Source organism: Trichosurus vulpecula, chromosome 2, assembly GCF_011100635.1.
Source record: "Trichosurus vulpecula isolate mTriVul1 chromosome 2, mTriVul1.pri, whole genome shotgun sequence".
Lineage (NCBI taxonomy): Eukaryota > Metazoa > Chordata > Mammalia > Diprotodontia > Phalangeridae > Trichosurus > Trichosurus vulpecula.
In genome coordinates this window covers 194,866,795-194,880,461 of record NC_050574.1, presented here as the reverse complement: position 1 = coordinate 194,880,461, position 13,667 = coordinate 194,866,795, and the positions used below count along the sequence as shown (strand labels likewise).

Here is a 13,667-nt window from a genome sequence, read left to right as displayed (position 1 = left end):
CCAGATTGACTTTTGTATTGAAGAATTGTCATAGTTTTGCTGGGACAAGCTGCTCTCCAGTGTAGCCAAAGTACAGGTCAGGACACATCTCATTTCTTGGCTGTGTAGTCCATGTCTATATAAGGTACAAAGTAGACACACAACAGTCTGTTTCTTAAAAACTTGTAGAATGGAATTTTGATAAGACAACTGAGATTAGGGTTTGTTGTGCCTCTTGTTGATTTTGGATGCTGAGAAACTATTGGGGAGAAATGAAGTCAAGTTTATAGCCTTGTAGAAAAAGGTCAAGGTCAGAAGGTTTATGTCCACATTACAAAGCTAGAATCCAAATCTTGAGTTACACAATTAGTAGTTTTTACCTGCTTCAAATTATACAGAAAATGTGGGCATTGTAACTAATTCTAATCTTTATTACAATTAATTTTGAATCACAAATATTAACAATATTACCTTCAAAACTACAATAACCTTAAAATAAATTAAATGTGTGATTTTTAATTTCAGAGAAGGAAAGAACATTTTTTATCGTGCAAGAAGATCCAGGATTTGGTAATGGTGATAGGACATAATATGGATAACTACAATTGCCAAGCCAACCAGGAATAAGGACTGTCCAAGGTGCCAAGATCTAATGGATGAAATTCATTGGAATGGAAACTAACTTTGTTGAAGAGAAGCAGGTACCCTCTTTTTCTGTGCTTGCCAAAAATACAGGGACATCAAAAGATACAAAGAATGGAGGATCAGACAGCCACGTTGGGGTACCTATCATTCCCTGGGGATCTAAATCTCACCCAAAGGACCTTTGCTCTATTCAACAGATACCAAAGCAAAATGAATCACCTTCAACATATGTTCAGGTGCCTGGCTACCTGAGTATTACTAATGAGCCTAAAAATCAAAATTTCTTTAGGGATTCACTATATCCTACTTCAACTAAAGCTGAAGATTATCTTTTCCCTCTCAAGATATGCCCCTCATTATATCTTCCAAATGAGAGATCTGATGGTAAACCAGAAATCGTTCCTGAAATATACGTCATTAAACAAAAACCCAGCACAATCACTTTTTCCAACAATGAATGTTTAACCCCTGCCATTGACAGTGACCTCCACATCTGTGGAATCATTGATACAGAAACTTCTTCATATGAATCTGTGGAGGAAGTAGAGGAGGGGGATGATGAAACTTTCCCACAGCTGCCACTCTTTGAGCCATTTTTTAAAGACATTCAGACAAGAGAAGTCCCCCATGACAAACAAAAGGCACTTGGATTTATGGAGGAGAAACATGCCTTTAATGAAGGTAATTCCTATGAACATTTGGGGAGAGTACCAAACAAGGAGGAAAACAAAGAAAAAGCAATCAGCAAAGTGGTAAGTTGAATTGATGCCTCATCATAATAGCAATGATTGTCACAATTATTTAGCTGATTTTACAATTTTGTTTTGTTTTATACCCAAGTTCAGATGCATTTGAGCTTCATCGTATAGCACAAGGTGGGGAATGAAAACAGTTTATTGTTTAATCTTTTACTATTGCATAAAGAATAAAAATGGTTGATTAACTTTCAGGTAATGATAATAACACATAATCCATTTAGTTAAAAATTCTTTTATGTACCTACTATGTGCAGGAAAATTAAATAACAACTCAATCAAGTGAAAATGTTTCTTGAATTGGAAGTCAAAAGATTGTTGAACCATAAGGAGGGAACCATAGCCAAGGTCATACCTGATGAATTTATAGAGGGTGAAATCATCTTGATTCCATGATATTCTCAGCATTCTGAGAGGAGCAGGGCAATCAAATGGCAGAGGTCACCAAAGATTGATGATTAACAGACCAGGAAAGATGGAAGATTCAGCTAAGGTAAAGTAGCTAGTAAATCATTTAAGTAGTAGTTGATGGACTCAAGGTTGACAATAGAAATAAATAAATAAAGATAGTAGATAAGATGGACTAGGAGATTAAGAGGAGGCCAGAGGACCAGACATCATGGTGGCAAGGAAGAGGAGGCTTAGCATGAATGGGAATGGTGAGAGAGAGGGAGGTGGAAGGATTGACAATGGTGGTTAAAGAGTTAAATTGATATTGGATGGAGTACAGTTCCATGAATCTTTCCCTTGAGCTCCAGTCCTTGATCTCCAACTGCTTCTTGGACTTCTCCACCTAGATGCCCAAAAGCACCTCAAATTCAAAATATCCCAAGCTGAATTCTTTATTTCCCTCTAAGTCTGCCTTTCCTTACAAATTCCCTTTGTGGCACCTCCATACTCCCATAGGTTTGACATCTCAGTCATCTTGAACTCTGACCCCTCAATCTCCCCAGCTAAAACAATCAGATGTTAATTTTATCATCACATCCTTCACATAATTCTGTTTTTGTTCACTTAACACCAACTGTCAGCTTCTTGTTACTTTTCAGTTGGACTTTTATGACAACATCCTAATTGGTCTCCCTGCCTGCAATTTCTCCCCTTTTCTTCTCACAACTGTCAAAGCAATGTTCTTAATATACAGGTCTGACTATATCACTCAGCTATTCCAAAAACATCAGTGATTTCCTGTTTCCCAAACTTTTGGCCCTATAGATAAAACACAGATTCCTCCTCTTGGCATTTCTCTCCACTTTTATCCCCAACCAAAGAGTCAGACAGGACAGAAAAGCAAGTGAATAATAACAAACTTTTTCCAGCTTCATTTCATATTGCTGTCTTCGTGCGTTTTACATTCTGATCAGAGTGCACTGCAAGCCATTTTCCACAGTTTCTGTGCCATCTCCTGCCTCTGTGCATTTTTATAGGTTGTCTTGTAGGGTTGGAATGAACTTCACTTTCATTTTCTCCTGGCAAAATCTTTCATTATCTTCAAGAATTGGTTCCCATCCTACTTCTATGAAACCTTCCATGATTTCCCCAGATAAAAGTATTGTTTCCTTAGATTTTCCTAAAGTGTTTTAGATACATCTCTCCTTTATCTTCATACATTTTACTTTGTATTATACCTATCTGTGTACATGTCACATCTCTACTAGTATTATAAGCTTCCTGAGTGGAGAGGCCATCATTTTTAATCTTTGTATGTCCTGCGCTGAGCCCAGTACCATATACATTGAAGCTACTTGATAAATATTTATTGAATTTATATAAATAGTGAAGCTAAAGGTATTAGTTTGTCAGTTTGTGGTTGAAGTAAAGAAAAATATCATTGGAGCTTGAGGAGGTTGAAGAATTGTGTGGTCAGGGTGTTAGAGAGGTCTTTAACATGAATGTTACTATTATTATCTAGACAGCTCTTGACTATGCTTCACATAGACCCTGGACATTTTACCATCACGCTGCTCCATGCACACAGCTTCCCTCGCCCTCCAACTTTCTACTTTTTGCTCTAGGAATAAGCATATTAATAATACTATTGCTACTGGAAAAGGTATGACAATGACAATCTTTGCTCCTTTAGCTCTAATCATGACTGCTGACTTCCCACCTCCAAAGTCCCTCTTGTTGTCTCCTCCTGGTAGAACAATAAGCTCTTTATGGATAAGGGCTGTCTTACCTTCATTTTGTATCCCCCAGTACTTAGCACAATATTTGGCACGTAACAGACACTTAATAAATGCTTGCTCATTCATTCATTTGGGCAGGTGGGGAGGCATTCAGACTGAAGAGAATAGTATAAACCAAGGCACAGTGATGGGCATGAACACAGCATGTGTGGGTATCAGTGAGACAGGTGATCTGATTAGAAAGGAAGGGGTTTTGGGAGGAGTAATGGAAGGTAAATTTGGATCAGTAGCATATGGCCAGATTTGGGGTGTGGTCTAGAAAAAGAGGGAGAGTAGTCTGGATTTTATGTGGGAGGAAGTGAGATCTCGGACAAGAGAATAATCTTTATTCAACATGTGTTTTCTGAGCCACTAGTAAAATTAGGGGGGCAGTGGATTGTAGAACGGATAAGAGAGAGTAGAGTCAGATAGATCACAGAGAAAGTTATTAACATAATTTCAGTATAAGGAGATGAGGACCAATGCAGCGAGTGTTGGCAAGGAGAATGGAGAAGAAAGAGTAAATTCAATAGGCAGTTTTACTTTATTTTTAATAGACAAGTGTTTTTTTAAAAAAAGAAATATTAGAACTTGGGAGCAAATCTTGTATGTGACATGAAGTAAAGACTCAAAGGTAATCCCAAGATTTCTATTCTAGAGACTGGAAAAATGGTTCTACAGAACAGTGCACAATAATTGGGAATGAGAACTGCTTTGGAAGAGAAGATGATAGGTTCACTGTTGGATATGTCAAGCCTAAGCAGGACACTGAAATAAAGATTTCCAGTAGAGTTAGAAATATGGGGGGATACGAAAAAGAAGAATCCACATTTATGTGGGACATTAGGGTTTTATATACATTCTCATGGGATTCTCACAAAAATTTTGTGAAGTAGGTGCTTTTATTATACCCCATTTTACAGCTGTTAAGTAACTTGCTTAGGTTCACATAACTAATAAGTTATCTGAGGCTGGATTTGAACCTATGTCTTCCTCACTTTAAGTCCCTCATGCTATCCACTACACCACACTACCCCTCATGGGGAAAACTAACTTGTGCCTGTGGTCTACGTGTCATACATCCTTTCTATTCAAAGACAGATGTTAGTTTCTATAAGACTTACAATGAGAGGTGTATAATTTTATCTTTAACTTGTTCAGAGCATTGAAAGATATATACCACATCAGACAGTATCACCGGTGCTCTGCAGCTCATTGGCATGCAAAAGGAAGTAGCTAGCAGAAGTCAGAATATCAGCGTTCCCTGATGGATTTTGCTGTGTCTCCTTATCAGGTATCATTATAGAAGTGAATATCGATATCTAGCAGAAACACTACTTGAATCTTTATTGTGAATCCAATAGTCAGTCTGTATAAATACCAAGGGTGAATACTCCCCCTGACTTGCTGCTGCCACAAGCAGAGATGAAAGATTTCATTCATTCATTTGACATTTTTGAGTATCTACTATGTGTAAGGACACAGTGCTAAATGCTGCAAGATATATAAAGATAAATAAGACTTGGATCTAGCATTCAAAAATGTTACAATCTTATATAATACAACAAATCTTTATTAAGTGCCTACTGTAGGTAGAGCATTTGTGCTAGGCACTGAATGGGAAAGAGGAAATAAAAGGCTAGATAATAGTAGCTTACGTTTATATCATACTTTAAAGGCTCTGAAGTGTTTTACATTATCTGGTTTGACATATCATCTCATTGATAAATAAGAAAGAAGTTACAGTCTAGTGGGGGAATGAGACACCCCCACAGGGAGTTTTATGTACATTATTTATGTACATCATTCAATATATCATTTCATTACCAGATAAGAAGGAGCTCACAGCTTAGCAGGGGGATGAGATACCAGCACAAATAGCTATAAAATACAAGGTTATATGAAATGGCAATATTTCACACAGTGACATGTATACAAATAACTATAGGACAACAACAAAAAAACTGTGCGTTTTAAGACAGAAGCAAAATACTATAGGGATTCAGAGTATCACAGAATGGTTAGGGACCTAAGGGGTTATCTTCTGCAACACCCTCATTTTACAGACAAGGAAACTGATACCCTGAGACATGAAATGACTTACAAGGGATCATTAGAATTGGATCAGTTCTGAACAACCAACTATAGGGTTCTATGATCTGTACCTGAGGGGCACAGTGATAACAGCCAGTGCTCAGGACAAATGCAAAGGAGAAACTGAGCAACAGTCAACCAGTCTGACCATAAGTATTTACTCTGTTACATGCCAGAGAAACAAAGAAAGAACCCCCCCCCCAAAAAAACCCTAGTCTTTGTTCTCAAGTTCACATTCTAGTGAAAGAAGACAACATGAAAACAACTGTACACATATGACATATAAATTGTGATTGTAAGCCACTAGCAGCTGGGGGGATGGGAAAAGAGGTCTTCCAGAAAGAGGGATTTGAACTGAATCTTGAAGAAAGCTGAGAAAGTTACAAGGTGGTGAGAAGGACAAAAGGCATTCTTGGCATGAGGAAGAATCAGTACAAAGCCATGGAGCAGAAGATGGAGTTCTGTGTGTGTGGAACAACAAGGACAGAATAGCTAGATACTAGTGTTTGAAAGAAAATAAAGTACGAGAAGGGGCAGCTAGGTGGTGCAGTGGATAGAGTAGCAGGCCTGGAGTCAGGAAAACTCATCTTCATGAGTTCAAATCTGGCCTCAAACACTTAACTAGCTGTGTGACCCTGGGCAAGTCATCCAACCCCTGCTTGCCTCAGTTTCTTCGTCTATAAAATAAGCTGGAGAAGGAAATGGCAAACCATTCCAGTACTTTTGCCAAAAAATACTGAATGAGGTCATGAAGAGGCAGACAAAAAGGAAAAACAACTGCCCAACAAAAGTATAAGAAGAATGGAAAAGTAGGAATGGGCCAGGGTATGAAGGGCTTTAAATGCCAAAGGTTTTTATATTTGATCATGGAAGTAATATGAAATAATTAGAGTTTATTGAATAGTGAGAGAGGAGAAGGGAGGAAAGTTGTTCATGGTCAGACCTACACTTTGGAAAAATGACCTAGACTACTGAGTAGAGGCAAGATTGGAAGCTAGAAACACGAGGCAAAGATAACCTTGAGAACACTATTGCAACAGTCCAGGGTAGAGTTGATGGCCTAGGGTGGTTGCTGTGTGAATGGAGAGAAGCAGATGTATTCAGGATATATGGGTTGTAAAGGTAGAAACAACAAGGTTTGACAACTCTTGCTTTTGTTGGAAATACTAAAATTTACACTCATTACCCTGAATATTAGTTTATTTATTCTCCACCATGTAGGCAACATGTATAGTGGGAAGGGTGCTGAATCTGAAATCAGAATACCTGGATCCAAATCCTGATTCTGCCACTTACTACCAAGGTGACCTCAGGTAAAGTCCCTTATAAGACTCAGTTTCCTCATCTCTAAAATGATGGTTTTTCACCATTTGACCTCGAAGATCCCTTGCAGTTCTGAATGTGTGATACTTAATATTTTTTAAATGACATTAAAATCCTGATAGATACTGAAGTAATTCTTCCTTTAAGGCACTTATACAGCTTTGAACTAGTCATTTAATATCTAAGGCACAGAAAGGGAAGGCAAAAGTGTGCATGTGTATTATTAATATTCTCCCTACCTTCATTCTGTGAGTTTTCTATGCTAAGGGCCAAATAAACTCCATCTTCATTCAACCAATTAGGAAGTACCTAATCTGCACACAGGGTTGTTCTTGGACTAGAATATCCATACTCAGATTCATAAAACCTATTTCTCTGGAGGGGATAGTGGTTATTAGTAGTCATAAAAATGTATAAGACAGATTTACAGGAACCCTGAATTCCCTGGCTTAACATATCATTAGAATAATTCTGGACAAAAATAAGGCTCAAATGTATTTTTCATTCAAGCTGCTCTGAATTTGAATTATATGGTTAATAAATCTTTCTGGAATATAAGTTACCAAATCTCACCAGGGTGAAAAAGAGCTAAATTTAAATTCAGTAAATCATGGGAGACCCTATAAAATATGCCAAATAGACATCTTGCTACATTTATTGCATTCACTATTCACTTTCATGATTTGTATCTTAGCTCTTTCTGATTCATCCAGTGGCTCTAGAAACTAGCTCCTGTTCAAATCATGAGCACTGACTGACAGGTAGCAACACTGAACCAACAGAGAAAAATCTCTCAACCAAGTCTGGATTAGATCACAATAAAATTGAAATTGATGATCCTTCATTGATACCATGGTACAGCCCTCTAAAAAAAAACCTGCTTTTTCTTCTCCCGCAGGTCAGGAATATTCAAGAAAAGTTTTGAACTTACAGTCTTCTACCTTTATTTAACAAATTGTGTTAACAATGCAGGACATTTTACAGAAAATATTGTAAACTGCATGTTACAGTGGTAAGATGTATATTGGATAGGCTTTACCATCTTTGCAACAGTTAGATTACCTAGCTAGTCAGGGGTAGGGAACCTGCGGCCTCAAGGCCACATGTGGTCCTCTGGGTCCTCAAATGTGGCCCTTTGACAGAATCTAAGAGATTCAGCCAAAGGGCCACACTTGAGAAGACCTGTTCTGTGAAGTTCAGAATCAGTCGAAGGGCTGCACTTGAGGACTTAGAGGGCCACATGTGGCCTCGAGGCCACCGGTTCCCCACCCCAGCTAGTCAGTGGTGGTACCAGATATTCATGCTGCGACTCTAGTAACAATTTACTGTTGTCCCCTCAACACCAGGCTGCTAATTCTCATTTTTGTGTTGATTTCCAATGAGTACCAAAGTGGTAAATTGAGAGGTGCCATAGAAAAAATTATCTTAATAAAGGGGTCATGTAGTAGAAGCATTAGAGACAATCAAAACTGACTTTGCTCAGGGTAAGGTGGCAAGAGGATTGATGAGTTGAGGGAATGTTATTTTACTTGCCAGATTTTACCTCATTTAAAATCTTATTCTAACACAGATAGTGTATTCCTCTTTTTAAAAAAAAATCGAAATAAAGAAGCAAAATAAATCAAAAGATTGATAATAACCTCATAAAATCTTGAAGTAGGAAGTTACCTTCCAATGACACACACCATGTAGAAATCCACTACAAAACATCCATGGTAAGCAGCTGTTCAGTAATGTCCACACGAACATTTCCAATGATGAGGATCTCACTACCTCACAAAGTCAACCCATTCCATTTTTGGACAACTCTTTTAAAGAAAAAAACTCTCACTTTTAGTGAGTCAAAATCTCCCTCTTTGTAATAGTAACTAGTTAAGCAACCTCGGTTAAATCCATTTAATTTCTCTACACTTCCATTCCCTTACTTGTAAAAAGGGGGGAGTTGGACAAGATCTTTTCTATGGTGATTCACTAATGATTCTATTTCTCTATGACTGATACCTAACCATTGGTCTTAGTTTTGCCACCTGGGATCTAATGGAAAATCATTTATTAAGCGCTTACTATGTACCAAGTATTATGCTCAAACACAAGGGATTAAAAACTGAAAAATGAGATAGTCCCTGCTCTCAAGGAATTCACATTTTGATTAAAGAAGACAACAACAACACACACACATACACACACATATATGTGTACATATATACATACATACATATATATATATATATGGAGGGGGGGAAGGGAAGGGAAAGAGAGAGAGAGAGAGAAAGAGAGAGAGAGAGAGAAAGAGAGAGAGAGAGAGAGAGAGAGAGAGAGAGAGAGAGAGAGAGAGAAAAGAGAGAGAGAGAGAGAGAGAGGGAGAGGACCATTTGGCTTTAGGACACATGTAAAGTCGATGTGGTCCTTAGAGTATAAAGGGCATAGCAAATTATAAGGTCCAGTGGACCTTTGAGAGAAATGGAGGGGCAGATGGCCTTCTATCTTACAGTGCTTTTAAATATGGGAAGGCGCTCACCCAATGTTCCCAAATCTTCTCTTTTCTAGATTAAAAATCCCCATTTCTTTTAACTATGCCAAACACAACACAGCTGTAAGATCCCTTGTGACCATCCTAATCATACTCCTTTGGGTATACAATAAATTGTTATATTATAATACAATTTTTCTGTGTACCTTTCAAACTATGGAATCCAGAACTGAAGCAAATGCTCCAGATATTGTCTGATCGATGAATAGATTGGTGCCTAACCTTCCTTGTACTGACACTTTGTTTCTCTTAATGAAGTCTAAGATTGCAGTAGAGGTAATGTAGCCCAGACTGTGATCTTCCATAGTCCACCCTTGAGAAGTAGCTCTCCAGTAGCTTAAAAAAGACATAAAGAAAGCCCTCTAGCAAATGGGAAAGACCATCCAGGCAGCATTCATAGAAGGACTAAGATGAATTACACGGTATAAAAAAATCACACATGGTTTGCTATCTACACCAGTGGAGAGAGATGGTGATGAGACCATGTATTTACTGAATTACTGAAGTATAAGATGGCATCACCTTTTGTTGGTAGCCACATCACACTCAACTCCTAGTGAAATTATAGTAAAGTGAACTCCTTAGGGTTTTTGTAGGAAAAGAATTGTCACGTTTTCTGAATCCTTGATTGTTTTTCATTTTTTTATATTATAAACTTAATCATAACAAACATGAATATTTCACTGTGCTCAGATGGCTAAAAAAAGAGGATTTCATATGAAACTTCTGTTGTATAGTTTTTTTGATGTATATTAAATTTAACAGAGTAGTAATAAAATAAGTATAATCAAGCAGACCAATTCAGCACACCAGTCATGCCTGAAAATGTATGTCTTATTATATAACTCTAGTCTATAATCTCTAATTACAAGACATATATTTTTATTCAATTTGACTTTGTGAGCTTCAGCATACCCCTCTAGCCCACTGAGATCTTTCTGAATCTTAACTGTTATCTAATGTACTAACTCCCAGTTCTGTGTCATCTGCAGATTTGATCATCATGCTATCTGAGTCTTTTAACCAAGTCATTGATAAAAATTCTGAACAAAGCAGAGCCAGGGACTCTGCCCTATAGCTTTCCACCAATGACTCCCTCTCCTCTTTCTGGGATATTAAGCTATTCATTATTCAATACACTTTAATTGTAGTCCTTCAATTGGCTACCTATGTACCTAACTATTGTTTATCCAGCCCTCCTTTGTCCTTGCTAAAATTCAGATACAGAGTGTCTAAAGCATTCTCCTTATTGAGCAGTTTAATGGTTTTATAAAAAATAAAGTTAATTTGTCATAACTTCTTAGTGAATTTAAGCTGAGTCCTAATAATCACTATTCCCCTTTCTAAATAGAACTAAGGTAACTAATAATCCATTTTAGAATTTTCCTGGGAGTCAGAGTTCACTGGACTGTAATTTTCACAATATATCCTTTTGGAAAATTGTCCATTTTCAGTCTTCCAGTGCTTTCTCCAGGATCCTTCAAAGTTTATTGAGAGCCATTTCATAACCACATTTATAAGTTCTTTTAGGTATCTTGCAATGTAATTTGTCTTGTCTTGGATATCTTTTGAAATAATCTGTTAATTTCCTGAGAAGGAAAAGAAACACTATAAAGTGTTGTGGTGTGTTATTATTCATCATCCACATCTGCCCCAAGAAAACCCTAAATCATTTTTTCATTTACAGATTGCTTGGTGTTTGACCTTTTAAAAACAAACAATCTGTATTTGAGAAAATTTCAATATGTCAGAATACATTATTATCGCTCCCATTTAAAGCAATAGTATGTTAAGGTATTTTTTGCCAAGATTATTCCTCACCACTCTGTTGAGGAGGGTTAAGTATTTCAGCAATGTGTAATTCATACCTATGCATCTCATGAAAGTAACAATATTATGGCTATTTGGGGGCATTGCCCAGTTGAATTTTGTGGAGCATGTGTAAACATTTCAACATGAATATAACAGCCAGGTACTATTCCCTGCCCCATGAGTACCAAAGAAGGAAATCACACACACACACATATATATATATACACCTATACATACACAAATATATAAAGATAGGCAGTGGCTTGTAGGAACAATTTATTTAGTCTCTCATGTGCAGATTTGATAATCATGCCATCTGAGTCTTTTATCCAAGTCACTGATAAATATCGAACAAAACAGAAACAAGGACTTAACCCTATAGCTTTCCGTCAATGACACCCTCTGCTCCTTCCAGGATAATATTAAACTATTCATTATTCATTCCTCTTTAACTACATACCTTCAATTAGCTACCCAAATACTTAGCCACTTTAATATCCATTAGTGTGAGGGGCTAGTTGCTAAGAGTATCAAGTAAAGGCAAAATTTGTAGAGAAGTCATCTAATAATTCCTCCTCTCACTTTAATCTCAACATTTTGCCTGGCATCCACTCAGAAATCAGTAGATGTGTGACATCAAAAAAAAGGATGTCTAATACTACAGTTATCTCCAGTAACTAGTAGCAACCGTTAAGAAAGCCTCTAAAGCATTAGGGGCAGCAACAAGAGGAATCATCAATCTTAAAAATGCAAAAAGAGGTAGAGTGATGCTTAAGCTAAAAAACTAGGAGAAAGACAACGCGTGTAGGAAAAACATGGATTAATCAAGGTCCTGCTAGGTTGTCTGGGATAAAAGTCTCAAACAAGCTTAGAGTAAACAAACTGTCAGTTAATAAACAATTGATCATTAAATTTGGCAAATGCTAGGTTGGAAGGGGCCCACAAGCTAAGTCAGAATACATGAATGCCTCTATATCAGGAGTTCTTAATAGTTTTTGTGTCATGGAATTCTTTGGCAGTCTAGTAAAGTCTATGGGTCCCTTCTCAGAATGATTTTTTATGCATAGGATTTCAAATGAAACTAACTAATGATGAAATACAGTTTTCAACATAGTAAATGAACCCCAGTTAAAAGCCATGCTCCATATCCATGTTAGAAACCTAAATATTACATCAGGTTGGCATCCAAGTGAGGACCTTGTTAGAGCTGGTATCTATCTTGTCAACTCTCTAAGAGACTGAGTGGGAGCAGGATAACCAATGTCATCCTGGGCTTCCGAGCTATAAACTTCATAAGGACAGAAACAGGCCAAGAAAGGGGGCATAGTCTTGTACAAGAAAGAAAGATAAATACTAAAAAGTGAAAAACCTCTGTGGATGGATAGTCCACACTTCTAAAATCCTTATGCAGTTGAAACTAGTCCCAAAGTATGGCCAGCTGCAGGACTCAGTTGACTAACAAGCATGTATTAAGTGTCTGTCATGTGCCAGATAACATAAATCCTGGGGATGCCAAGAAAGGCAAAACATGGTCCCTGCTCTTGAGGAGCTGACTCTAATGTGGGAGAAAACATGAAAACTATTATGTATAAACAAGATATATACAGGAAAAATTGAAGAGAATGAACAGAGGGAAGGCAGTAAGATTGAGGGGGGCTGGAAAAGGCTTCTTGGAAAAGGAGGGATTTTAGTGAGACCTGAAGGAAGCCAGGGAATTTAAAAGGCAGAGATGAGGAAAGAGATAATGCCAGGAATGGGGAGACAATGAGTGAAAAGCATGGAATTAGGAAGTGTCTTGTGTGAAGAACAGCAAGGAGTCCGATGTCATCAGATTGTAGAGTGCATGGAGAGGAGTAAATTGTGAGAAGATTGTAAAGACAGAAAGGAGCCAGGTTATGAAGTGCTTTAAAAGCCAAACAGAAGATTTTATTTATGATTCTAGGTGTAACAGGGAGTCACTGGAGTTTATTGAATAGGAGGGTGACAGGGTCAGACCTGTGCTTTAGGAAGATCAATTTGACAGCTGAGTGGAGGATGGATTGGAGTGGGGAGAGACTTGGGGCAGGGAGACAGATCAGCAGACTATGACCATGATCCAGGCAGGGCCCACACCAGGATGGTGGCAATGTCAAAGGAGAGAAGGGGTATATATAAAACATGTTACAAAGATAAATCACTTCAGGTCCAAGTTTTAGGAACCAAGTAAGATGGGTACTGACTTTGGGAGGCAACAGATGGGGGAGAAAAAGGTGATTCCACCATCTGGTAATAAAAAGAAAAAAGCATGAGATGGTAACATACTGAAAACCTTTGACTGTCACTAAGGGAGTGGAGCTGGATGCTCAGCAGCCATAATTCTTC

The 13,667-nt window shown here is 37.7% G+C and overlaps 1 protein-coding gene across 1 annotated transcript in view; it reads left to right on the top strand.

Moving 5' to 3' along the window:
- The first annotated feature begins 509 nt into the window (after positions 1 to 509).
- LOC118836889 overlaps positions 510 to 13,667 on the top strand; it is a 180,379-nt gene continuing 167,221 nt past the window's right edge. The window contains exon 1 of the mRNA XM_036744007.1: positions 510 to 1,376. Within this exon, the coding sequence (XP_036599902.1) occupies positions 636 to 1,376 (741 nt within the window). The 5' untranslated portion in view covers positions 510 to 635. The remainder of the gene's footprint in view (positions 1,377 to 13,667) is intronic.